Genomic DNA, 26,760 nt, shown 5'->3' with positions numbered 1-26,760 from the left:
TCTCAATCTAGCATATGTTGAATGTGATCATGTTGCTTATCAGTTAGAGGAGGTGCTCTAGGTAGATCTCTTACACCTGAATGCATTGAAGAAGAATTGTCAGTCTGAACATTATTAGCATTATAGGCAATGTTACCTGTCCCCTTCTTCTTGAAATTCCAATCTGGTGGATAACCATGAAGTCGAAAATAATTAGCCTCTACATGTCCTTGATTTTTGCAATAATCACATTTCAACTCTCAATTCTTCTTCCCTGTATAATATTGATTTGAGTTAGATTGTGAAGTAGTTCATTTATTGTAACAAGGAGGTCCTCCTCTTCCTGCCATGAGAACAGTTAAATCTGTACCTTCTTCACTCATAGATGTAGATATGATTGATCTTTGGCTCTCTCTCTCAACAAGCATAGCATAAACTTTGTTAATAGTGGGCGTAGGTTCAACCATCAATATCTGACTACGTGATTGTTCATAGGTTTCATTCAAATCCATCAAAAATTGCATCAATTTTTGTCTCTCCATATGCATAGACAGATCCTTAAAATTTGGACAATTACAGGGTGGAGGTGTGATACTAGCAAATTCATCCCATAAAATTCACAACTCAAAGAAATAAGTCGGTATACTATCAATACCTTGTACAGTGGTGGCTATGGCTTTATGCGATTGATAGATCCTTGAAGCATTTACTTTGTCAAAACGCTCTCGAAGATCCTCCCAAACAGCTTGTGCACTCGTTGCATAAACAATACCTACATGCAAATCCTGAGTTACAGAGCTCATAATCCAGCCTTGAACAATCGCATTACATCGATCCCATTAATGCCCCAATTTAGTTCCGAAATCCTCCTTTTTCCAGCTACCATCAACAATACCCAGCTTGTTCTTCCCAAGTAATTGGATTCGCATGGCTCTGCTCCAAATGGAGTAAGTATCGGATCCTAAGTATTATTTTACAAGGTTTATTAATTTATTAACATTTTGACAAGATATAATAAATCAAGTTATGTCAAGAAATTACTACTGTTATATGATATAATTTTTTTTGTTCAAAATAACTATTTATTAGTTGTGATATTAATAAAATCATATTTATTTTAGGGAAAATTGTATATAATGACAAACTAATTGTTATAATCATATTTTCATCTAATTGTGTCACATAGCAAACTGTTGTATATCACCTCTCTCCCTCAAACTCTCGCTCGCTACTCTCCTCTCTCGCTCCATATCTCGCTCGCTTCCTCTTCCTTTTATACAAACACAAGTATATACAATATGGTTCTATTTGTATACAACAGAGAAAATTGTATAAATACATACATTTTTGTTACCCTCTCTCCCCTCTTCCAGATCTCACTCGTCACCCTCGCCTTTCTCGCTTATACAAATAGAAGAAAAATGTATAAATTGTGTTTTTGTTTGTATAAGCGAGAGGAAATTGTATATACACATGCAAATGCATATATTTTTGTCCTATACACTTATAATTATACAATAAAAAATACTCTCCTACCCAATTTCTTTTGTCTTTCTCTCTTTCTCATTTTATACAAATTCAAATTGTATATAATCTCTCTCTTTCTCGTTTCATACAATTCGATTATATTGTATATTCCCTGCCCAAGTCTCTTTTGTCTTTTTCTCTTTCTCATTTTATACAAATTCAAATTGTATATAACTGTTCCATACACTTGTAATTATACAATTCTCTGTCCAATTCTCTTCCTCTTTCTCGTTTTACACACTTCATTTTATACAATTCGCTTCAATTATATATGTATAGCGAATTATACATTTATATGTTTACTATGAAATACAATTATGTAAACTTTGTTATAACATACAAATATAAATTTTATGTTTATTAAACGTAAAAATTGCCCATTATTTTATCATGAACCTGCAATACCCATGTATATATAATATATATAAAATAATATGGTGCCGCTAATCACAGTATGTCTCAACTTTTTAGCACATTTGAAAGCACCTCTTCATTGTCTCGCCAGCTTCAGAGATTAAATTTGTCATTTACTTGTCTGTTTTAAATTTATTATATATTTTAAAATGACATGAAAATACTACTATAAATTGCATTATTTGCTACTTAAAATATTTTAAAATGTCTTAAATATTTACCAAAAAAAATAAAATAGTTGCGATATATTTATACATATATTATTTATGGAATTTTAGGATTTATTAATATTTTAACAGAAATAAATAATGAAGTTATGTCAATAAATTATTATTACGTAAAATGGTTTTATTCAAAGTATTTTTTATTGTGAATCTATCTAATACGTGTGTATATATTTATACAGAGGGTATGAGGTCAACCTGTAAGTCATTTAACATTAATTACTTTACAGTTTGCTTTGAAAATTGTATAATCTAGAAGCATCATTCAATATTTTTTGGCGTTACTTTATCTTTTCGTCACTTTACTTTTTAGGAAAGAGTACACAAAATATTCAATTATTTTTTTTCAATTTGATATTTCATTCACTTTTTCATTATATTTAATTTTTGTATTTTATATATTATTATACAAAATTTTTAATAAAAATTTGAATAAATAAAAATATAAATAAAATACATATTGAAATAAATAGACAAATTTTTTGAAGAAAAATATAACTATATAGGAAAAAATATATGAATATAAATATATTTCTTAAATGACTATATAGATACATGTGACATAACTATTGGAATGAATACAAACTAATAAAAAAACTATAAAAAATATAAATAGAATATATTGAGGAATAATTCTAAAAAAATAAAAATTCTAGAGAAAAAATAAGAACAAAATTTAAATTTTATTTGAAAATATAACTGATGATAAAATGAATGATTTTTACATTTTTTTAAAATATTCTCTTTTGATTTTCTTCCTTTTGTTATTAAATAATTATATTATTTAAATAAAAATAAATAATAAAAATATAAATAAGAAACATAACAAACTAAAATTTGTATCTTTACTAAATATTAACGGGGACCGACAAAGTTTGCAGCTGCCATTTGGCCCAACAACACTAATTAATGAGGAACACTGCATCATCAAAGACTAGTCATTTTGAAACAATAATAATTTTCATAAACAACACTGAATCTCTTTAGCAAAAAGTTATATTGTAACTATAGGATAAATCTTTTAAATTTATGTAAATATATTAATTCTGAATCATCTGATAAAAAAGAACTAAGTTTGTAATGTATTAAATAGATCTCCTGTATATTGACCCTCGTGTCCATGGCTCAAAGTCCCATTGTTGTCATTTTATTTTTTACCTTTTATTCGTTTAGTTTCAGGATCAATTTTTCATGTTTTTATGTCTTATTTTTTTTAAAAAAATACTAGATTTAAACCTAAAGAAAAATCAAAATTCTATCGGATCTCTGATAACGAAATTAACTTTTTGTATTTATAAACTATATACTGATACTTTTCTGGAATCATATTTTGCCGGTTTATTTAATCGTTTAAGTTTTTATTTTTTGAAAATTAATTTGTAAATCTTGGGCCTTAGCCAAATATTAGAATTTTTCTTTTTTTTGGCGAACTCCTCCTTAAAAACGACTTTTAAATCAGAGTAAACTAATATATAAAAATCAATGAACAAGAAAAGATCAGATACGTAAATAATTAAGCAAGGAAATACTCTCCGTCTTAATTGAGAAAGACAAGAAAACAATTTCCAGTTTTACTTTTTTAAAAAAAAAAAAACAATCAAGAATAAATTGTGTCCATGTAATGCTAATTCACACAGGAGAGCTAATTATGTAAGAGAGGCAAATTAACAGAAGAGAAAAAAAATTAAGTAATTTAAATGATTAGGCTAATTGATCAATTAGTTAATATTCCTTATTTGTGTTGTAAATGGATTTATATATAGGTGCTTTCAAGGTGATAAGAACTTTCAAGATAACTATGTATCTATTAATTAGATAATTTTTGGAGTGATATCTCAACACTATAAATAGAGAATCACTCGTCATTTGAAAGATACTCTTGAATAAGAAAAATCATCTCTTCTATTTTATACTTCTTGTCTTTTTTTTTTTATATTCTAAGCTTTCTTTATAACAATTTGTGATTTATTTGATAGAGTGACAATTATTAGTTTGGTAATGTAGCTAATTAAAAATTCGCACGCAATTAGAAATTAGGTTTCACATGCATGGATGGTTGTAGTTTCTTTCAAAACTGTTGCTTCTCGATTAGAAGATAAGAAATACAAGCAAGATACGTGCTTTGTCATACAATAATATTTATCTTATTTTGAATATAACGGTATATAACTGTATATTATATATATACATTTGTATAAATGGAAAGCGAGATTGAGAGAGGGAGGAGAGAGTCGAGCGAGATTGAGAGAGGGAGGAGAGAGGCGAGCGATAGAGTACAGAAAGTGGGAGAGAGGTGAATTGTATATGTATATAGGCTAAAAAATTGTATATTATACATATTTATTTGTATATTCTAACGAATTATATATATATAAACATGACTAATTATATAAATTTGAAGTCAGTCCACGTAATTAATATATAATGTTAATCGCGAATAGTAATTTTAACAAATTATAACTATGATAAATAATTAAATAATATAAATTTATGTATCCACGTAATTTTCCTAAATAAAACGCACGTAATTTACACTGCAAAATTCTAAAAATTTCACTTACTTTTATAAACTTGATGGATAATCAAACTCAACAATATAAAATTAGTATTATAGTACGTCCATTTTAACTCTATAAGAAATAAAGAGAGAACGCATAAAATATCCTTTAAGGTCGGATATTTATTTTGATATTTAAATTATATGAACTTTCATATATTTTTATTTTTTTTTGAAATGAAGTAAATGCAATCATAAAGAACAATAAAAAATGATGTGACAAAAAAAGTGAATTCACTCACCTAATATCGTGCGAAAGAGTTAAAAAAAAAAATTATGAAGTCATGTACATATCATTTTTCTGTAAATCAATATATAATTAATATATTAAATATTAATTCTTAAAATATAAACTTTTATTAAACTACATGATTTTTTTACGGGTCCACAAAATTTTTAAAGTTTCTTTTTTTATTTTATTATCTTTTCAAATAACCTTCTTCTCCTCCTCTATTCTGATCTTCAAATTCTATTAACTATTTCAATTTCACTATCTTTTAGCAATTCACAAAACTTAACACCAACATCTTATTATTGACGTCAATTTCATACATAAATATTAATGATTTTCATCGTAGCTAAAAAAAATTGTTGTTTCACCAATTCAGACGAGAAAGGAAAAGAAACATGAGGTGTGGTGGAACTCATCGGAAAATTTGAAGAGAAAAACAAGCAAACAGTTAATAGATCTTAGAAATTGTGAAGAGGAAGGAAGAAGAAAAAAGTGAAAGGGGTGGGTGAGGAATAAATTTGGATCCACATTTTAAACTTTAGTTTTAAAAACATATTTGTTATTAATTACTTAATGTAAATTAATTTAAAGAAGTGTCAAAGAAAATTTTATAGAAAAAAAATTTATAAAATTAATTAATTAATTAATGATGTGATGGTGATATAACTATTTTATGACATATATATATCTATAATTTGACGAATAAAAGTGGTATAATAATTTCACGGTACTCTTAATGTACTTCAAAACTCAGAAGAATTATTTAAATGTCTATATAATTTGAATGCTAAAGTAAATTATTGACTCATGAGATCTTCTCTGTGTTTTCTCAACCAAATGAAAAAAACGAGTTAAATAATACTAGCGGTTACCATTAATTTATTATATCAAAAGGACCCGTCGTTATTAATTTTGTTAGGTCTTTGTCTACCCACTGTTACCAGGTATATTTGTATATATATAGAGACATGTGAGCCATGACTCACTAAATATAAGTGAATCCTTCTCAGTTTAGCTTCTGCATCAAATTTTATATTATATATATATAGGTATGTGAGCCATGACTCATTAAGTATAAGTGAATTTCTCCTCAGTTTAGCTTTTGCAACAAATATTCAAAGATGACAAAACTTCGAGTAGTATCAGTATGTGTAATTAGGTCCCAAAAATTCTCTTCAAGCAAAAAAATCCAGTTAACTCCATGGGATCTTCAACTCCTCACAGTAGATCCTATCCAAAAAGGATTATTTTTCCGTAAACCAAATCCTGAGCAACCTAAAGAGTTAGCAAAATCATCATCAGAAATTATTAATCGCCTAAAAGTTTCACTCTCTGATACTCTAAATCATTTTCCTCTTCTCGCGGGTCGACTTATTGCTAGTAAAAATAGTGATGGCACCTCATCTTTCTTTGTAGATTGCAACAATGAAGGAGCTGAGTTCAATTACGTCACTGCACCTGATTTAACTGTGGATGATATCTTGGAACAAACTTACGTGCCAAAGATTGTCAAGTATTTCTTCCCACTCAATGGAGTATGCAACTATGAAGGTGAAATTAAATATAATTATGCCAACAACCCTAAAAGTTTTCGTTGTTACATAGATACTACACTTTTTAAGTTTCAACAGGAGCATGCATGACTCTTTTTTAAATTTTAAATTATATTGTGTCTCACCAGGTGTTTCAAAACCATTGTTGGCTGTGCAAGTCACAGAGCTAGTGGATGGATTCTTCATTGGTTGCACTATCAATCATTGTGTAGCGGATGGGACTTCATTTTGGCATTTCTTCAATTGTTGGTCTGAAATAGCGCGCAGTGGAGATTCCAATCTTATCGTTAATAAACCGCCGGTTCTGGACCGTTGGTTTCCTGAATTTGTTGCTAGTCCAATTCATGTACCTTTATCTAATGAACATGTCCATGATGAATTTGATCTGCCTTTGTTAGAAGAAAGAGTTTTCCATTTTAGCAAGGAGAATATAGCTCAACTCAAAGCCAAAGCCAATTCTGAATATGGAAACGACCAAAAGATTTGTATCTCTTCATTACAAGCCGTTTTGGCTCATATCTGGCAATCTGTTATCCGTTGCCGTTGTGGTACGAACGCTAACGAAAAATTTAGTTTCAAATTACTTATAGGCGCAAGGACAAGGCTCCAGCCGCATTTACCTGAAGGCTATTTTGGAAATGCGGTACATTTTGTAAACGTGACAACCACCGCTAGGGAGATGTTGGAGCATGATTCAGGTTAGTGAGGAATTAAAAGGGCTTAAACAAGTTAAAATTCAGTAAGGAATGAATTAAACTATTTTTTAAGATATACCTTTAAAAAAACTGCAGGTTGGGCTGCTATGCAAATAAATAAGGTGGTATCTACGCAAACTCATGAAGAGGTTATGAATTTTTATCAAAATTGGGTGAAAAATCCGAAGATCGTGAAAAAGAGTGAAGTGGTTGCTAATAGCTTGATTGCTAGCAGCTCGCCGCGTTTCGATGTGTACGGCAATGATTTTGGATGGGGAAGACCGGTTGGGGTGAGAAGTGGCGCTGGCAACAAACATGACGGGAAAATGACAATATTTTGTGGTGCCGAAGAAGGAAGTATAGACATTGAAGCTTGTTTGACCCCTGAAACTTTACATGCCATGGGACAAGACACTAAATTCATGGGGGACCTGTCAGTAAAAATTGAAATCGCTTAAGCTAATTACTTTATTATGTTTTATGGATATGGTTTAATTTAATAATGAACTTCTTATGTGAGTCGATTATCTTTGTGGAGATGACTTAGAGTTACCTACCAGTCTTGAGTCTTGACTCAATAGTCAAATCCATTATCCATTTCTCTTTTGTTTATTTATTTAAATAAATATTGTGTGGTTGTATTTTATCAATATTTTTCTCCTTCACATTCCACACACGTGTTAATTGTGCCCGACTCCACCTCTTCAGCTTCATTATCTCTTCTAATTCATTTGTCTTAATTTTTATATATTCTATATTTTGAAAATAATACTAAAATATCAACATCTAATATATTAAAATGAGAAAGCAATATATATTTTTAATATATTATACGTTATAATAATTGAAAAATATTTTAATTATATTTATATATATATATGCTAGAATATTGAGGACCTTAGTTATAAGAGGGAGTTTTTATTGTAAGCCAACATACCTGCTTGTCTGCTACATGCCCAATTTAGTCGTTGAATTATTTTTTCAGCTTTAAATGATTTGTACAGTTTGCTCAGAAAATGATTGATAAATAAGGGGAAAAAATATTAAGTATGCAAGTCGTCATTTTAGTCCATTCAACAGTACTTTTTAATTTTGCATAAGGTAGCATATTGTTATTTATTTTTCAATGTTTCAAGTAACTTTACGTATACAAAAAGATTTTTATTATTTTCTCCGTCAGAATAGTATGATGGTCAAATCAGATAAATTTTGCAAATATTTAAATTTAAAGTTTATAAAAATTATTTTAAAAACTATAGATCAACGTAGTTAATAGTTAAAATATTTTAAATTTTGTGAAAAAACTATAATTAAAAAAAGAATTAATTCTGCAAGTGCCATTTGGCCCAACAACACTAAATAATGAGAACACTTCGTCATCAGAAAACATGCATTGTCATTCAAAACAATAATTTTCTGAAGTCGCATAATATTTTCTCTTCGGGTGTGTCTTGTCGGGAAAAAAAATTAACTCTTTAAAAATTTCTTAAATATTTTCATAGATTAATATTCTTAACTAAAAAATTTATAAAATAGCAATTCAATCCAGTCGTAAACAAATTACGAGTTGAAATGGATTGATCTTTTTATCAAAAATTTAATAATATTATTTTTTTAGAAAAAGTATTTCAGAGTATCGAACATTAATGTCTATGAACACTACATTAATATATATACAATTTTTCATTTATGAATAATATTTCAGTGAATATTTACAAACATACATTTATGAATCAAACACTTAAATGAATACTTACAAAAATACATAATAGTCAACGTGAGATCTAGCAAAAAAATATTAATCATGCGTTATTTCTCTCAAAAAAACTAGCTAATTTAAAAAACTTATAATTTTATTTTTAAAAATATTTTTTAATAAAATAAAATACCATTAAATATATAAAATATTCGTTGCCCACAGACCTCTAAGGCTCGTGAATAGGATTTATGAGACTAACAAACCAAATAAAATTGGGCTACAAAAAGTTAGGCACAATCTCACTTAATTCAAAAATTAAATTAAACCGACCTAACAACTAAAATTCATTTTAACAGCTCTATTTCCAAGCAATCCACCGCCCACTCGAAAATGTTTTCCTAAATTATATACTCTATCCATGGGTCAAATTAATTTGGCACATTTATTAAAAACAATTGTTAACATATGCATTTTCCTATTCTATCCTAATATTATGGGTCCTTTTGGATCTGTTTGATCAAAATAAAAAATATAATCAATTTAATTCATTTTTAAATTATTAAAATCAAATAAAATATATATTTTTCAGTTTAGTTCAGTTATTTTTTATTTTTATATCATATACAAAAGCTAAAAGAAGTGATTAATTCAAAAGAGAAAACAAGATAACTAGTTCCCCAAAAATTACTATGGACGCCCATATTGAAATAATAATAAGATTAATGTTCTCGTCTGAATCTTTTTGCCCCAATAAATATATTATAAATTAAATTATTGCAACCATATATAAGATATTTAAAATTAATTTTTTAAAAATAATAATTGTTTATTCATGTATATTAATAAAATTTAAATATATAATTTATTAGTTCAATTTAGTTATTTTTTAAAAAATCTTTTTTAATAAAATCAACACCATATCAAATACTATCGATTTTTACAAATTTAAAGCTAATCCAAATTCAAACCTAAACAAAAATCTGTTTATTTAAGTATTTAATTCAATTTTTTAATTTGAACCTCGAAGATGTCTGCCTACAAATTGTATTATTTAGTGCATTTAATCTTGAAAATGATATACTAGAAAATTGTATTTAATGAACATCTAGAAGTAACTAAGAAATCAGAATTTCTGACTTTCATCTAATGTGAACAATATTATGTGGGTAATTCAAATTTAGGGTGTGTTTGGTACGGAGGAACGTATTTTATATGAAAAATGTTTTTTTTAAAAAAAATAAATAAATTTTAGATTTATTTTTTCATGTTTGGTTGGTGTAAAATATTTTTAGAAATTGATTTTTAGTGTTTAATTTATAAATGAAAAATGTTTTTGAAATACATCTTTTATTTTTACTAGAGTAAAAAATAATTTATAAAATTGACAATATTTTTTAAAATCAAAATTATTTTTTTTGAGATGTTGGTGAGGTAGTAAGAGTGAATTAAAAAATGAGTTGATTTGAAAATATTTTTTCCCAACTAAATATGAGAAAATTAAAAAAATACTTTTTAAAAAATATTTTTCTTTCGTACTAAACACACTATTAATGTAGTATTTTGAATGAAATTGGATGGGGTCATTTATGTGGGTTAATCAAGTTTCATGTGAGAATATATATATTTGTAATTGTTAGCCAAATCATAGAAGATTTTTTTTTTCAAACTCCGCCTTAAAAACGACTTTAGAATCTGACAGTTTCGCAAAGTCATTTTGTTTGTAGTGAAATAACTAAAAATGAAATGACTAAGACAATATAAGATACGTAAATAATTAAGCAACGAAATGCTATCTGTCTTTTTCTTTAATCATTTGAGAAAGACAAGATTTAAAAAAAAAAAGAAAGAACAATCAAGAATAATTGTGTTCATTCATGCTAATTTATCCAGGAGAGCTAATTATGTAAGAGAGGAATTAACAGAACAGAAAAAAAGAAGGTGAAGATAATCGATTAATTAATTAATATTCGATATTTGTGATTTATTTAGTAGAGTGATCATTAGTTTGGTAATGTATTATTTACACGCAATTAGAAGTTTATTTTGAAATTAGCTTTCACACGCATGAATGGTGGCAGTTTATTGCTTCTCGACGTGAAATAAGAGTAGGAAGATTTTTTAAGATATGTTGGCATACCATATTTGTCTTATTTTAAATATTATTATTCATGAGGTTTACAGATGGATATAATCCTAAAATCCACGTACCTTTTAAAGATATTGTTATACTATAATTGCCTAATTATTTAATCACGAGGTTTTAGGTTATATATTCATAAAAGGGTGATGACTAGAATTTTTTAAAAATCTATAATATATTTTTTTTACTTTTTTTAATTAAAACGATATTAAAGTTAAAAAATAATAATATTTAAAAAAATAAAATAACAGAATATGAAATATATAATTTTATCATTCTGAATAAATTCCGACCAAAATGAATTTTCCTTTCATAAAGTTGACGTGGCGTAGGATTTACGTACATTTCATATAACAATACAATTTAAATTTGGAGGAAGTAAAGAAAGAAAAGAAGAAAAAAGAGGAGGCAAGAATGTTCACAATTACTCACGTCAATCAATATTACAAAACCTTGCACGACTTGAACTTAGTGGAAAGAGGCTGATGGAAAAATTATTTTGATAAGAATTATATTTTACCTTTTAAAAATTATTATATTTTTAATTTTAATATTTTTTAATCAAAAAATAGAAAAAAATCAATTTTTATTTTATAAGTGTTATTATCTTTTTAAATTTTTGATCAAATTATCAAATTTTTTGATCATTTAACACTGCTGAATAATGGCCATAATATGAGTAATTACGTATGACATTTTTATCCTTATTCTAATTTAAATTTATTAATTAGCCTTACTTTTAAAGTACATGATAAAAATACATGGGGAATAGACTTATTTTGCAGGTTCCCATGATATCATATATACATGATAATTTCAATTTCTTTTAAGAATGGTATTTTTTTGATTATTTTTATTTGTTATATTATGTTTTTTTAGAAGTTAGTTTAATAAATTTTTAAAGTTACATTAAATTATATTAATTTAGTATTTTAAATAAAAATTTTATATATTTAAAAGTTAATGAAAAATACATAAATTATAATTTTTATATAACAATGTGATGTAAAGATATCTGTTAGTCAAAATTTTTATAGATTAAACTAAAAAAAAAATGATAACGAAAAGTGAATAAAAATAATATAAATGATACCACACGTGAAAATTTATTTTTCTTTCCTCTAAAATTTTTGGCCAAATTCTGGCCAATTTTTTTTATACGTAGTTCTTGTTTATTATGTAATAATTTATCTTAATATATTTAGCTATAGATAAACTTAATCGGAGGTTTACGTGTAGATTTCTTATATTATATGAAGTATAAGGGCTTATTTTTGAAATAGGGGTGTATATTTGATTATTCGGGGTGGTTTTATACTATTTGATTTGGATTTTTGATTTTTGGTTATGGAGAAGTGTAATTCAATTCAAGCCAAAATATATTTGATTTGATTTGTTTTTCTGTTTCTGATTTGGATTTTTTTGATTTTGTTAATCGTTTATGTTGATAATTAGAAACATAACAAAGTTATATTGGCAATTTTAACAAGATTATATAATTGAATTTTCTAAATAAACTTTTTAATTTAAATCACAAGTAAAACGTAAAACACAATACTTAAAAGTATATCAATTATAGATGTCCAAACATAAATAAACAAACTAAATCATACTCCCTCTGTCCACTTTTATTTGTCATATTACACTTTTTGAAAGTCAATTTGATCAATTTTTAAAAATAGATTATATTATGTTAATTCGATATTTTTTCTTAAAAAATTAGACATTCAAAAAACTATACGAAAAGTACTATAAATTGTTACTTTTTACATATCAATATGCTGAAAAAATATATCATAAATATTGGTCAAAATTCTTATATTTTGACTCTAAAAAGGAAAACCATGACAATTAATTATGACGGAGGAAGTAATGAAAAGAACTAAAAAGGGACAAATGTGGTTAACTCTAACTTAATTCTAAACATATATATATATATATATATATATATATATATAAAATTCATTTTTTTATTTTTCATTTTTCTAAATCTGAAATCGAACCAAAAAAATAAAAACAAAGTATATTTGTAAATTAAAACCAAACCAAAAATTTTAAAAATCAATCTAAATTAAAATTCGATTTGATTTAATTTTTCCCTTTTAATCTAAATAATGCACACCCTTTCAAAATATAAAGAATATATTTAAAATTAAGTCATATTAAAAAAAGACATAATTAATGTATTAATTATTTATACATGGAGAATTTGACATTAAATCAAATAACTAATATTTATTTTTGTGCTCATAAAAAATTGTTTTAAATTGACGAATCTCATTAGATACGTAGATATTTTTTTAGTTTCATTTATAGGATGAATCCAATTAATTCCAGTCCTTAAATATAATTATTTATTTTTCACTATATATTGCTTTCTGTAAGAAGTATAAAAAGTCGAGAAGTAAAATCACCGAAAAAAGAAGATGCAAAATTGAAGACGGACCCGAGAAAATCTATCTTATTAAAATAATAAATACTCCTATTATTTATAAAGCAAAATTTTTTTCTCAGAAAATTTGGCTAAAATAATATTTTACCTATCTTATTTTTTTTTGAATATTTTTATTTTTTAATTTTAGTATCTTTTAATTAAAAATGGAGAACGGATCCGTGTATCTTAAATTAAAATAAAAAAGACATGACGGACTTTTTAATTTTTTTAATAATTTTTTTTATGTCATTTAACATTATAATAAAAATTTAATTTTATTTTGGAGAAAAAAAGTTATGGCAATCTCTTTTACTGACCAAATTATGGTTATTTAATAGAGTGGGTCAGGTGGCAGGGATGTTGGTTGCCGTTGGCCTCTCATTTATGCACCGTTTGGATAAACATGAGCTTAATATTTTTGTTGTAATATTGTAGAAATCTAACAATAGAAAATCCCCTATAACACCAATCAATTGTCGAGCAGTAAAATTTACTCAGTTGATTTACATTAACACCAAATCCACCACACTATATTTGTAACAGTCTATTTGGACAACAAAGGAAGATCAAATTCACTAGGTCTTCTATTTTTATTTTTCTTATAATTATGTTTTCTATTATTTCTAAAATGAGTTAAATTTTATTGAACGTATGTTCAATTTTATTTTTTACTTCATATAAAGTTTATTTAACTAATATTATAATTTCTTCTGATAGTGTATTAGGCGATTTTTATAAACTTTTACTTATTTGGTATGGTTATGTAAGAAATTGAATGATTTTAATAGTTTTATAATTTTATATGAAAAACATACAATATAAAAAGTCCTATTGTTTATTTAATCAAAATTTCAATTTCATTTATGATTTTACATCATAATTTTACATCGCATAGCCAAATAATCCCTTAAATAACTTGGTAGTATTATTTTTAAAAATATTTGATTAAAACATACCTAGTATTAGTTAACAAGGCATTTATTATTGCGTTCTTTAATTATGAAAACAAACACTTGCAATAATAGTGGGAAATAGAAACAATTAATATCCAAGTAATATTGTTGTAAATAAGTAATTTCATCAAGAGTATATTGTTTAGGAATGGAGGAGATTATTAGTTACGGGTTTGAATGGACCATTAGGAGTTGCTTAAATCTACTTGTGTCATTAAGTATGTATGAAGTTAAAGTGAAAACATAGAGTTTGTCTAGGTTGACTTAAAAAAAATGAATTTTTTTATCAATAATAAAAAAAATTGAATTTTAATGACTTTAAGTCAAAAAATAAAAAATGTGGGGGGAGGGGGGTAGTTTTTAACTTATTCTAAGCTATTCTAAATCTCGCCAAACACTTCCATAACTTATTTTAAATTATTTTTATATTTATCAAACACTCTCAATCAAAAACATACTTCAAGTAAATTTTATCAATTTTTAAGCTACTCCAAACACTCTCGTAATATTACTAAGACGAGCTAGTGAATTTGGTGACAAATACAAAACTCATAAACATCAATTCTTAGCTCCGTCTTTGACACTATCATAAAAATTGTTGTTGTTTGTTATAGATAAAAAGTAGGTATAAAAAGGTAAACATATAAGATAAGATAGATTTTGAAAATAACTTTTATGTAAAATTTGTATTTACTATATAAGAAATTAAGAATGTTAATATAGAAAGGTTTAATGGTAATTTGGGTAAATCAGCCCAAGGATTTGTGGGTTAAGTTGAAGTCGGCCCATCCCAGCCCAGCCCAATCCATTTAAATCGAATGGTTCAGTTTTAGTTTCCCACTATACCCATCATCAAACACACAAGTAATATCAGGAAAGATAATGAAGTTGGGTGGTGGAGTGGGTTTTGGATGTCCACGCGCCGTCGCATTTCCCGGCATTTTATTCAGCCGCTGCCGACCAACATTCCGATGCTATTCCTCTTCTTCTTCTCCAGGTAAAGAAAACTGCAAACCTACAAATACTTCTTCCGTGTTTATTTGTACATGTATTGTCTAGCCGAATGCCGATGTCTACTAGTTTTGAAATGAGGTCTAGTTGATTGATATAATTGAAATAAAATGTGGATTAACCAATCGGAGATCGTTCACTGCCGTGCCATGTTAGTATGAATTGCATCACTGCCGTGAGGTTTTTTGTCTAGTCTAATTTGATACTAGTTGGTTGCTACTGCACCAATTCACATGTGTTTTGAATGCACAGATTCGTATTTGAAATGATGGAAGTGGTATTTTTTCAATGCAGACCATGTATCATTTATCAAAGATGTAGCTGCAACTCAAGCACCGGAACATTTGAATGAACTTCTCAAAATCCTTCAGGTGAGAGGTGAGGCAATCTAATTCCATTATTTAAAATTTTGATTAATTTGAGTATGCTTCTATTAGAAAATAAATATTAAATGGAGAAGCCTGCTATAATCCTTATATTAGCTCTCGACAGTTATACTGAAACCACTCTTTGGAAACTTACCTTTTTTATGTATATATCACGATATAACTGGTCATAGGTGCTTCTAGTTTTAGTTAGTGTTAGAGTTACCTTTTTCATGTATATATCACAATAACTGGTCAGGAGTGCTTCCAGTTCTAGTTAGAGTTTTAAAAAAAGTACTTTTCCTTACCTGTAGGTCCTCTTCAATGTTTGTTTCACAGTTATAGTTAGGAGTAACTTATCGTTACTGAAACTTGAGGTGTCAGGGGGGGGTCCTGTTAGGGTAATCTTTTGTTTCTCTTGGTTACTTGATATTAAGGAAGTGTCATAGGATGACCTGGTACGCCCGACAAAGACTTGGGTAATATCCTTTCATAGGCTTACTTAGATGAGATTTTTGGCTTAGGTTGTTATTGATAGTTTGATTGTCAACATAACTGATGTCTGATGGTCTCTATGAACCTCATGCACTGCTCAACACCTTATGATAGGTGAAGAAATAATTTCTCCTGGTGCCAAGCAAGGGCTGGTTCCTCTAGTGATTCCTCTTTCCAGAAGGAGTTCAGGTATGGTGGAGAAATTGGATCTGATATCAAGCTTTTCTAAAGTTGAAAGCGTGCTTCTATGTTCATTTTTTTTCCTTCTCTTCTTTTGTAGATTCTGTAACTGCACTGTTACGATGGCCAACTGCCCCATCTGGGTAATATTATTCATCAAAATGCTGAGTTTTGTGGATATCTCTGTTCTACTTTTTGGGTGCTTATCTCGGTTTATTCTCCGGTCTCCTAATTGCTCTCAGGAAAAGGGGGAAAATATTTTGTATCTGATTTACATCTTCATTGTTTACAGGATGGAGATGCCGTTGGTAGAAGTGCGCAAGTATGGTGTGTGGCTATTATCTAAGAATGTAAGCTACTATGAACTTGCTCTACTACTTGGGATCTGGATGATGTTTGATAGGGTTAATTGCTTCACTCTTGCATTCTGCTTTGGTAGCATGCACAAATTTATCCCACCTTTCCTTTTACCATGCTATAGGTAGATCAGTACATTCACAGGGTTTTGGCGGAAGAAGATGCAAACGGTAATCAAGAAAAAGTAGATGAATTATTCCGGATTTCAGCTGGTGCTGGAAAGAAACTTTATGAGAAGGGTGATTTTGGAGCATCAAAAATTTCAAACATAGATACTTATATATTGAAGAAGGTAGAAGGAAGGATGTATACGGCAATATCTTGATGATGGTCATTGTGACTCAAGCTAATTGCACTTATTGATATTTTCTCTAGGTTGGCTTGTTTCCAGATGTACTGGAGCGCAGAATTAAGCAACATTTTGACAATGGAGACAATGTAAGAAAGTTCTTTTTTATCTAGTAAGCAATGCTCAATCCATTGCATTTGGGTGATATATATACGTGCTGTTGGAAGATTTCAGCTTTGGTGACGGGAGAATTTTATACAAAGAAGGAGCATTTTCCAGGATTTGCGCGACCTTTTGTCTTTAATGCTGAAGTTTTGCTGAAGTCTGTAATATCTCATAGTTTTTCTTCCTCAATAAATCTGTGTATTTATAAAACAAGTTATTCTACAACATATTTACTCATATAGTTCTCTTCTTCTCTAGGGTTGGGCGCAATATAGAAGCTAAAGATGCTGCTAGGGGGGCTTTAAAATCACCATGGTGGACTTTGGGTTGCGAATACCATGTACGCAATTCCTTGATCCAATCAATTTGTTTTTGCCTTTTGCAGCATGCTGATGCTAGGTCTATCTGGTTCTCTCTTTATTGCAGGAAGTTGCTAATATGGCTGAATGGGAAGATGAACAAATTGAGTATATCAAAGAGAAAGTAACTGAGGAGGGTAGGGAAGCCGATCTAAAGAAAGGGAAGCAACCTGCTCAGGTATCACTAAACTCTCTATTAAACATGAATTTATATGTGTTTGCATAAGAAAATGATTTCCCAGATTTCAGCACCTACTCCTTGACAAAAAGAAGATAAACCTTCGTTCCTTTTTCTTCCTATACCTATTTTGCAGGTTGCATTGGATGAAGCTGCTTTCTTGTTGGATCTAGCTTCCATTGACGGTTCATGGGACGATTGTGCAGAAAGGATTGCTGAATGCTACAAGGAGGCGGGCCTGCATGAAGTTGCAAACTTTGTGGTTTACAGAGACTGAAATACCAGCAACTTTGCTGAATATTAAACGTCTTACACTACTCCCTATGAGTCCTAGTAAGTGGCCTATTCAGTTTTGCCTCCAGCAGAGTGTACTCTAATTCTTTCCAGAAAAACAAGAAGAGACTTCACAGCAGTCCTTTAAATATGCACCCCCTATTTTGATCTCCTCTCACACCGGGGTCAATTGTAAAAGACCAAAAGTAAATATGTGTAATAAGTAACTTGCATTGAAGTTGAAGCAGGTGCAAAATGTGTCACGATCCAAACATATGTTTAGCATTGTATTATCAATTAGTTTTTGAGATATATCTGTTCTTCTCTTCAAGTAACAAAAAGCGTACTGGGAAGCACGCCAAACATGGTTCATCCACCAAGACTCCAGAAGTTTCATCGCTTGTATCATTTTTTTTTAATTTTTTTTTTGGAATCGGAACACTATATCATTGAGGTTAAGGAGTGGTTCTAGTTTCATATACAATACCACATACAATAAACATCACCAGAAACAAGAAGCCTTGCAGCTGTGAATGGCGTCCATGCAGGTCACACCTTAAGTTTCGTCTTGTTACTATTTTTCTTACCATTTCGCAACAACTTCCTCCACAATCCAAGAACACTTCTTTTCTTGCTAGGTATGATAGGCAGGGAGCCAGTAGCAGCTTCATATCCTGAAAGCGCACTACCATTTGTCAATGGAGACTTTTCTGGTTGTTTCACTGATCCGTCAACACTTGAGAAAGTATTTCTCTTGGCATCCGGAATGACTTCCTTGGTAGTATGAGATCCCATTTCATCCTCAGCCAGCATCTTGTCAAGAAGAGATGAACGGCGTCCAAAACTTTTCTTTGGGGTTGTCATGGTATCACTAGTGGTTTCTGAAGTTGTAGATATCACCTTATCAAAGAGAACTGCATCCCCAGGCGAGGCCAATGCCTTCAACTGCTTCCCTAGGTTTAGAATGGTCTCTTGACACTCAGCTAACTTTTCTGAAGCTGCAGTGATCTCCCAATCCTACAAAATTGAGCAAAATGCTTATGTAATGCGGTTATTACATGTTTGATAGAGAGTTATACAACTCGACTACTTCTTGAAATAGGCAGTGAGATACATCATATCATTTACAAGACCACATTTTTGTTTTTTCCAAAGTTTCAATTGATTTTTATCTGGGAACTCTAATAATTCTCCAACACAAATGAGTCATATTAATTAAATGTGACCCTTTTTAAAAGTTTGAATTGTTCTGTAAATCAATGTTATATTGTAGTAGTACATTATTCCGTACCGTGTATCTGCAAAAACATCACCGATCTACGTGGAAATGAAGAAGAATCTCTAGATATTTTTCTGTAAGGCCTGAGGTAAACTAACCGAAGCTAATGGGAACTTACGTTTTGAAGCTTTTCTTCAGGGTCCACCTTAGCATTCTCTGATAACTCCATTTTTTTGATGCTGCAAGTTACATGTTTCAGGTAAAGAAAGGCCCTTGACAACTACTTCTCACAAATTTATAAAAGCATTAGATGTACCTTTCTTGCTGAAAGTGAAGCATATGGCATGTAGAATCGAGCTTCTTATAGGAATTACTTTGGTCCTCGAGTTCCTTCTCTAAACAACAAGCCTTTCGACAAGCTTCATTCAGTTCCAGTTTAGCTGCTTCAAATTGCATCTCAAGGTCTTCTTTCGCCATTTTTTCTTTCTCAATTTGATCCTCAATCATCCCCTTTGACTGTCTGAGATTTTCTACTTCTTTTTGCAGGCTTTTTATTGTTTTCTCTGATTCCTGAAGTTGAACCATCAAGGAATCGCTCCGGAGAGTTTCTGCTTCCAATTTCCCTTCCAAATCCACCTTTGTAGTTCCCTCTTCAGGAAACTCATCTTTTGGTAGTTGACTTTCATTATCCACAGATGGTAGAACTTCTTTCTCTGGCACAGAACTCATCCGAGCGAGTGAGGTAAAAACAGGAGAGTATAATGGATTTCCTCTTTCAGTCTGAAGTTTATCAAATTCAAAGATAGGATTAATCACCCCAGTTTCCATTTCCCAGTCAAAGTGGTTTTTCATAGTATCCTTCATGCTTGAAACATCTTGAAGGGAAAAACAGTGGTTAACAATCCATTCCAGGGTCCGAGTTAATATTTCAGTGAACTTCTCAATATGAACCTTCCCATTCAATAAATCACGGCATGTTTGGACAAATTCTTGAAGAATAACAGAAAGTTCTGAAGATTTCCACTGGAAAACACGAACCATGTAGGCTGTCTCCTTCGATGCACTTTCATATGGTAGAAGTCCATTACCATTGTGAGATAAGATTTCTGGAATACTATCATCTGTCGAGGGTATATTGATTCCTTCTATGATATCAATAACTTTATTAATCGATGTACCCATAAATGACAACATGTCTAGTTCACACTTTCTTTCTGATGAAACATTATCACCAGCTCCTGTATATATCTCCTTACAGTCACCATTGTTGGGAGAACATGTAACATCAGTACCTATTGCACTTTCATCTGCTCCCGCAGGGTTCTTACTCAAGGGAAACTTCTGTGCCAGGGCAGTTCTGATATCTTCCAGTATATCGTATGGGTTTCTTTCAGTTACATGTCCGTGCTCCAAGAGCATTTTCAGTATGTTATCAACTCCACCAGAAGCTTTATCTGTCAACATTGCTTTCGACTGATTATCATTGCTGGAAACATAACGATCTGTCACAGCAACTCTCTCAGTACTTTCTGCTTCTGATGAATGAGAGCATAACTGAGATTCCAAAGCACCCCCACTTCCATTTTCCCTCGGTAAGGCATGATGAACAGCTCCCAGAGGGTTAATTGTAGACTCAACCGCTAATTTTTCCATCTCTGCAAAGTCATCCATCAGATTTATATCTGAAGCTCCTACGCTTATACATGAAGGTGGACCAATTTGTTTCTCATTTTTGAAATGCTCCAGCTCTGACATTAGTGCAGAAGCCCAAGACTCGGAACAGCCACCTATGTCATCACTGCCCATATCAGACCGTGATGTCACAGATAGTTCCTGCGCAGAGGGGAGATATTTTTCTAGTTCAGCAGTTGTTTGAGCATATGTCGTCCTAGAAAGTCTGAGGTCATTAGCTCTTTTGTTAAGAGCTTCTTTCAGAGTCCTATTTTCCTCTTCCAGCATGCATAATTGCTCAGAGAGGAAGTTAATATTTCTGTTTGGAGTATCAGGAGCCGTCTCTGAAGTTAAGTCCACTGAACCATTTGGAGACGGATTTGACTTCCTTATCCTCATTTTAGCATGATCCTTCCCCAGCATCTCAACTTCATTCTTCATTTTGGCCAAGGCGGCAGGGCCTGGCAACCTCTTTCTAACAAGGATCCGTAGCCTTTGACATTCGGAGTCCAGTTGTGCAATTTTCTTCACACTCTCCAGATGTTGCTTGTGTGCAACATCAGCTGTTCGGCGATTAAATTCTCTCTCCTCATTCCTGATCTCAAGCTCCTTCTCAAGAACCCGTACCTCATAGCGCAAAGAAGCATTATCTTTTTCTACAGATTCCAGCCGCGTCATCAAGGCACTGAAATCTGCTTCTGCCCGAGCTATTTCTCCTTTTAAATGACCTGTTGCCTTCTCCTTTGCCATGAGAGCCATACTAAGCTGAGTGTTTTCGGAACCTATTCGTGAAAGCTTCTGCCCAGCATCTGCTAACTTCTTCTCTAAGAGAACCCTTGTTTTTTCAAATTCTTTTGATGTGTTTGATACTGCATCATGAATCCTATTTTCCTGCTCATCTCGAATGAAACGCAACTGCTGCATACATTCCTTGAGTGCTCCATCCAAGTTGACTAATCTCTCTTCACCTGCTATGCTCTGCTGTAGAGCTTTTTCTAGCTCCTGCTTTAGCAATCTTGCTTCAGTTTCAGTCTTCTCCCAGCCTACATATATCATTCACAAGTGACAACATTGGACCAAAAAAAATACATTTTTGTGATTTCTAGGGTGGACAGGAAGTTAAAAAATACAAAAAGAGGTGCTAGAAAAGAAGCTAAAATGTTGGTTTTTTAAAAGACGGGCAGCAAAAAAGGGTTGAAAATGTCTCTCTTACATTTGATTAGCATAGAAGGGCTTTAAATAGCCATTTACAACACAAAATCGGCATAGTTTAAAATTATAAAATCTAAATTATCTCATCAACTAAAACAACCTAACGAAAATGCAAATTTTAAACTCATCTTAAATCTATGCAACTTATTACACTAAAGTTTACTACAGTAATAGAAAACAATTTTCAACATAAACAAATGAATATATACAAATATGATGATAAATTTAGCTATGAGTGAGTACCTGCAATTGCTTCCTGTGCAATTTTCATCTGTTTCTGTGCAAAATCATCTTTACCACGACATTCCACCAGGGCAGTAGAAAGCTTGTCAGTCACAACCTTCAGCTCTCTTTCTAGATCAGCTTTATCACTAGATAGTGTCTGTAAATGAAGTAGAGTAGGTAAGCTTTTTCAAAGCCCATAAGACTATCATTGACCAAAAAGCTTCAAAACACATGCAAGTATAGGAGATTCAGCAAGTTCAAACAGGATCATCATTTCTTCTGCTTCCAACAGCAGATGCATTCATCCAGATACATCCTCATCTTATTAGGTCTGAAGTTTCTTGTCAAGGTGGTGCAGAGGGTTATCGAGCCAGTTTGGAGTTCACCTTGCCCACCCATCAGAAGAAACTTGAGAAAAAAAGAACAGAAATAGAGAGGACATGCAAAGGGATTCTAATTTTATTTTTGATGAATGTAGAGATATGACACCGGGACATGGCTCTGATACCATGCAAGTATATGACACTTAGGCTTAACTCAACTTTAAAGCTAGCTTGTGAGGCAAAGATTGCCTAAATCTATTGAGCAACACATGTCCATTCCCAACCAATGCAAGACTCTAAGCCACTCTAACAATGAATTTATTCTTTCTCCAGTAGTAGGTTTGGATGGAGGGAAAGATGCATGTGGTGAGAAGTGTTTCTCAAATGTTAGGAGATTGAGATTTTAACCCCCTTCAAGAGTAGCTTTTGTATGAATGGTTCCAAGTTCCACTTATCCAAAGATCATTTCAAGTTATGTTTTGTATTAGTCTTTCTCAGCTCATAAGAAAGTATACTCGAAATCATAATAAATTATCAAATATTGGATATGAAAGGATTATTTGCTTCATCAATAAAGCTAGCATATTCCTCTACTGCATCACTCCTTATTAAACTTAAGTCCGCCAGATTAAAACCCCAACAAGTAAAGGTGGCTAGTAGTTGAGGCATGGTCATTTATTCACCGCATCTCTCTAATCAATATGCAGTCAAAAGCAAAGTTTCTTAAAACTTGTCTTGCTAGGGAAATGAAATATGTAATGAATACTAGGCCGTCTGAGGGTATGGGAATCACACTTGACCAACAAAATAAATAAATTGGGCAATGAATAGAAACAAATAATGAGAAGGACTACACTTTGGTTACCTCATCGTCATTTCTTCTAAAAGAGAGATTTGCTTTGTCTTCAGTAACCATGTTCTTTTCTGTGGATTTTTTCTTCCAGGGCCATGATTTGTGATCCATTGTCTTACGGGATATCTACAGGTGCAGTCTTATTTATCCAAAATGTTACTCAATTCTTCTCTTAACTACATCTATACAATCAAATATCTGCATACAAAAAATTCTTTTAACATAGTAACAATTTGACAACATAGAAGGGCTATTTCCGGAGAAACCTTGGCTTGAGTACAACAAATCAAAATAGATATGAAAAAGGAACGTCAGTAAAGAAAGCATGACAATTAATAAGTAAACAATAACAACAAAAATAGTGCAATAACTGAAACACCATAAACAACATATAATGATCAGAAATCATAAGCAAGACACTACAGCAATAAGGCCAATACTTCTATTGTCTATCAACCTATTACCCTAATCTGCAACCTCCACACTTTCCTGCAAATTATAATATTATTCTCCATAAAACCCCAAAATTTTCAATAGAAATCAATAATCTCAGTCTAATAGGCGAAATAGCAAAAAGAAGATGCAATTTGAAAGTGCTTACCGGAGTCAACTGCGCAAATCTGATATATAAATCATTGGCACTCAATGCACTGATGTAAAAATTAGAGTATTGGATCCATCTCTAGAGTAGTTTTCCAGAAAGTCAATGTACAAATGTCTATCAAACAATCACTGCGATTTGCTAATGCAATATTTGAATAAATTTATTTCAATTTTAAAAATATCAATACAGGCACACGGTTTTCCGCCTTCTCTATAATAACAACATTATATGTCAAAATACAGCACAGCAAACACATAAACAATGATTTAAATTCGCGAAAGAGGAAACAAGAAAGTAAGTAAGCTCATTATTACAAAAAATAATAATTAAAAAAACAAAAAAAACAGGGCTTACATTCAAACATTTGATAACTGAACAGTAACTCCAACCAGCTCATGAATCTGTTGAAAAACAACAATGCAAATGAAAAATCGAAATCGAAACAAAATAGATAAACAGTAGAAAAGAAACTAGTAAAACATCAATTTCAAATCATACTTCATTCTGGATCCTACCTAACCAGCATGAACAGAGCAAATGCCAAAGAGTTATGAACAGAGAGCTAAGTTTAAAAAGAGAGGATGTCGGTAACTGGATCTGGGTCGGGTCGGGTAGTGAAGAGGAGACAGAAGAGAAAAAGTTTCGCGGGTTGCTTTGGGTTGACGGAGCGTAAGGGAGAAGGAGGTGAGTGTGTCAACTGTTAACCACTCACACGCTTCTTGTGTGGGTTGAAAGAAGTGTCACTGTCTATATACTGTCCCCACTGCTCACCTTGACTTGTTTATCGAACAATTTCTTCTTTTTTTACTATATTTTTACAGTCTTCAAGTTTGTTTGTACAGTGAACTATATTGTCAAAAATGTTTGGAATAATGTTCAAGTCGTCTTTAATCTATATTCAAAATTTTAGAGATGATATTAAGATTTTATTATTTTTTAAATTTATTTTATTAGTAATTTTTTTTATTTAATTTATTTAATTAATAATTTTTTATTTCTTTTTTATCTACGTGGTACTATCTTGTGGGTTCAATGTTAGCTGAGTTTTTTTTAAGCTAGTATCACGTAGGTCAAAAAGGGGTAAAAATTACTTATAAAATAAGTTTAGGGGTAATAGGACTTTAGTATAGTATAAGTGTGTCTCTAAAATTTTAGGCATAGATTAAGGGGGTACTTGTGCATTTTCTTTTTTTCCAACTAAAATAGGTGAATATTTAGAGGGAGGTAGATGGCATAATTTGAATTTCACAAGTCAAACCATTAAAGTTTAATCGTAAATTTAGGTACAAGTTAATTAATTTATTTTTTTATGATAAAAGAAAATCTGCTTTCGCTATTTTTTGGGTGCGCACATGAAAAAATCGTCAATCTTATGCAATAAACTTGCAAATCATATAAGAGAAATAATGTGAACTAGGCAAGCCTAGTACGACGAGCTCGACCTAGAAGACAAACTTCTTGCTTTCAATTTATGTTTTAATTGTAAATTTGGGTGTGAAAATTTTGAAATTACTTTTATTTAAAAACTAAAATGTTATAAGTCATAATAATTAACAATTCAAAATATTTAACCATTTATGAAAGAATTATGGTAACAAATGGACTTGGTCGAATCTCAAAAGCATGATATATAAATATTCTGTTTAATTTTGTCTCATTTCATATTTATGTCCTTCAACTTTGAGTGTCCACAAATAGACACTTAAACTTGTATAAAACTCAACAAAGAGAGACGCACGTCTTATGTGGTGTCTTACATAACGATTTGTGTCATATTTGTATTGTACCACATAAGACTAATTTATCTATTTGTTTAATTTTATATAAGTTCAAGTTTCTATTTGTACACATTCAAAATTTGAGTATATAAATGTGAAATGCGATCAAATTAAAGGGACATATATATACATATTAAAAAGATACTCCATAAAATTGGAACAGAAAAAATATGTTTTGTTTTGATATTATTTTAAAAAAGATTGTTTGTAGTGTTGTACAATACTATTCTTATAACATAACATAACAAAAAGTCAATAAAAAATAATGCCTACATATATACTCTAGTCTAATACAACGATAAGCCTACGAAATGAACTTCTAATTTTTGTAGGCAATTTTAAACTGTGTTTTGTTTATTGAAGTAGCTTTAGTGCAAGCAGAGTATTGTGTTAATACTGGGCCCCCACATACCAGAATTTTAGTTAGTTAGTCAAACCCTTTTAAAGTGCTTATCTATAAATTATAATTATGAGGCTTTTGTTGAAACAACACTTTCGTTAATAACTTTAATTTGGAATAATGAGTTCTTAAATTTTACGAAAGCCAAGATTTAATCTTTACCAAAACATGATGCTATTTGGTTATCACGTTGTATAAGCACTTAAATAACGTAAAACACCAATATTATTTTCATAATTTAGCAGTTTCTATGTTATATAGTATGTGTATGTGATGGTTGTTAATTTACAATTCATAATGATGGCACGCCTTACATTTTAAGAAACTAAAAGAAATGCAAATTAAGAGTCTTGTTTAGATTGAATTAAAAGTTGATCAAACATATTTGAAAGTTAT

General features: G+C 30.4%; 3 protein-coding genes across 4 annotated transcripts; 2 read left to right on the top strand and 1 right to left on the bottom strand.

The window, feature by feature from the left end:
* The first annotated feature begins 5,643 nt into the window (after positions 1–5,643).
* On the top strand, positions 5,644–7,831 carry LOC101266883 (uncharacterized acetyltransferase At3g50280). Its single transcript, XM_004231810.5, has 3 exons — positions 5,644–6,484; positions 6,615–7,184; positions 7,278–7,831. The coding sequence occupies exons 1-3, from the start codon at positions 6,055–6,057 to the stop codon at positions 7,637–7,639; spliced, it is 1,362 nt and encodes a 453-aa protein (XP_004231858.1). The 5' UTR covers positions 5,644–6,054; the 3' UTR covers positions 7,640–7,831.
* Positions 7,832–15,245: 7,414 nt separating this feature from the next.
* LOC101267465 (protein IN CHLOROPLAST ATPASE BIOGENESIS, chloroplastic) lies at positions 15,246–18,391 on the top strand. Its single transcript, XM_004231812.5, has 11 exons — positions 15,246–15,404; positions 15,713–15,796; positions 16,393–16,467; positions 16,559–16,601; positions 16,751–16,808; positions 16,940–17,107; positions 17,191–17,253; positions 17,332–17,426; positions 17,528–17,609; positions 17,696–17,806; positions 17,943–18,391. The coding sequence occupies exons 1-11, from the start codon at positions 15,290–15,292 to the stop codon at positions 18,081–18,083; spliced, it is 1,035 nt and encodes a 344-aa protein (XP_004231860.1). The 5' UTR covers positions 15,246–15,289; the 3' UTR covers positions 18,084–18,391.
* LOC101267178 (filament-like plant protein 7) lies at positions 18,340–25,005 on the bottom strand. Of its 2 annotated transcripts, none has more exons than XM_010317672.4 (7): positions 24,702–25,005; positions 24,541–24,587; positions 23,595–23,780; positions 22,425–22,563; positions 19,615–22,012; positions 19,477–19,537; positions 18,340–19,096 (listed from the first exon to the last, which is right to left on the bottom strand). In XM_010317672.4, exons 3-7 carry the CDS (start codon positions 23,691–23,693, stop codon positions 18,629–18,631), a joined length of 3,165 nt encoding a protein of 1,054 aa, XP_010315974.1. In that variant the 5' UTR covers positions 23,694–23,780; positions 24,541–24,587; positions 24,702–25,005; the 3' UTR covers positions 18,340–18,628. The 2 variants fall into 2 exon arrangements, with proteins under 2 accessions (XP_010315974.1, XP_004231859.1); XM_004231811.5 differs by having other exon boundaries at positions 24,685–24,911.
* Between the last annotated feature and the right edge of the window lie 1,755 nt (positions 25,006–26,760).

The sequence above is a fragment of the Solanum lycopersicum genome, chromosome 2 (genome assembly GCF_036512215.1).
Source record: "Solanum lycopersicum chromosome 2, SLM_r2.1".
Taxonomy (NCBI): domain Eukaryota; kingdom Viridiplantae; phylum Streptophyta; class Magnoliopsida; order Solanales; family Solanaceae; genus Solanum; species Solanum lycopersicum.
This window is presented reverse-complemented; position numbering and strand designations above follow the sequence as displayed.

What these genes read in the sequence shown, in the direction of transcription:
- LOC101266883 (XM_004231810.5), top strand. Translation starts at nt 6,055, where the DNA reads ATGACAAAACTTCGAGTAGTATCAGTATGTGTAATTAGGTCCCAAAAA. An exon ending in TGGAGTATGCAACTATGAAG is followed by an intron (nt 6,485 to 6,614) that starts GTGAAATTAAAT and finishes GTGTCTCACCAG; the next exon opens with GTGTTTCAAAACCATTGTTG. An exon ending in GATGTTGGAGCATGATTCAG is followed by an intron (nt 7,185 to 7,277) that starts GTTAGTGAGGAA and finishes AAAAAACTGCAG; the next exon opens with GTTGGGCTGCTATGCAAATA.
- LOC101267178 (XM_010317672.4), bottom strand. Translation starts at nt 23,693, where the DNA reads ATGGATCACAAATCATGGCCCTGGAAGAAAAAATCCACAGAAAAGAAC. An exon ending in TTAGAAGAAATGACGATGAG is followed by an intron (nt 22,564 to 23,594) that starts GTAACCAAAGTG and finishes CTTCATTTACAG; the next exon opens with ACACTATCTAGTGATAAAGC. An exon ending in TGCACAGGAAGCAATTGCAG is followed by an intron (nt 22,013 to 22,424) that starts GTACTCACTCAT and finishes TGATATATGTAG; the next exon opens with GCTGGGAGAAGACTGAAACT.
- LOC101267465 (XM_004231812.5), top strand. Translation starts at nt 15,290, where the DNA reads ATGAAGTTGGGTGGTGGAGTGGGTTTTGGATGTCCACGCGCCGTCGCA. An exon ending in CAAAATCCTTCAGGTGAGAG is followed by an intron (nt 15,797 to 16,392) that starts GTGAGGCAATCT and finishes ACCTTATGATAG; the next exon opens with GTGAAGAAATAATTTCTCCT. An exon ending in TGGCCAACTGCCCCATCTGG is followed by an intron (nt 16,602 to 16,750) that starts GTAATATTATTC and finishes CATTGTTTACAG; the next exon opens with GATGGAGATGCCGTTGGTAG.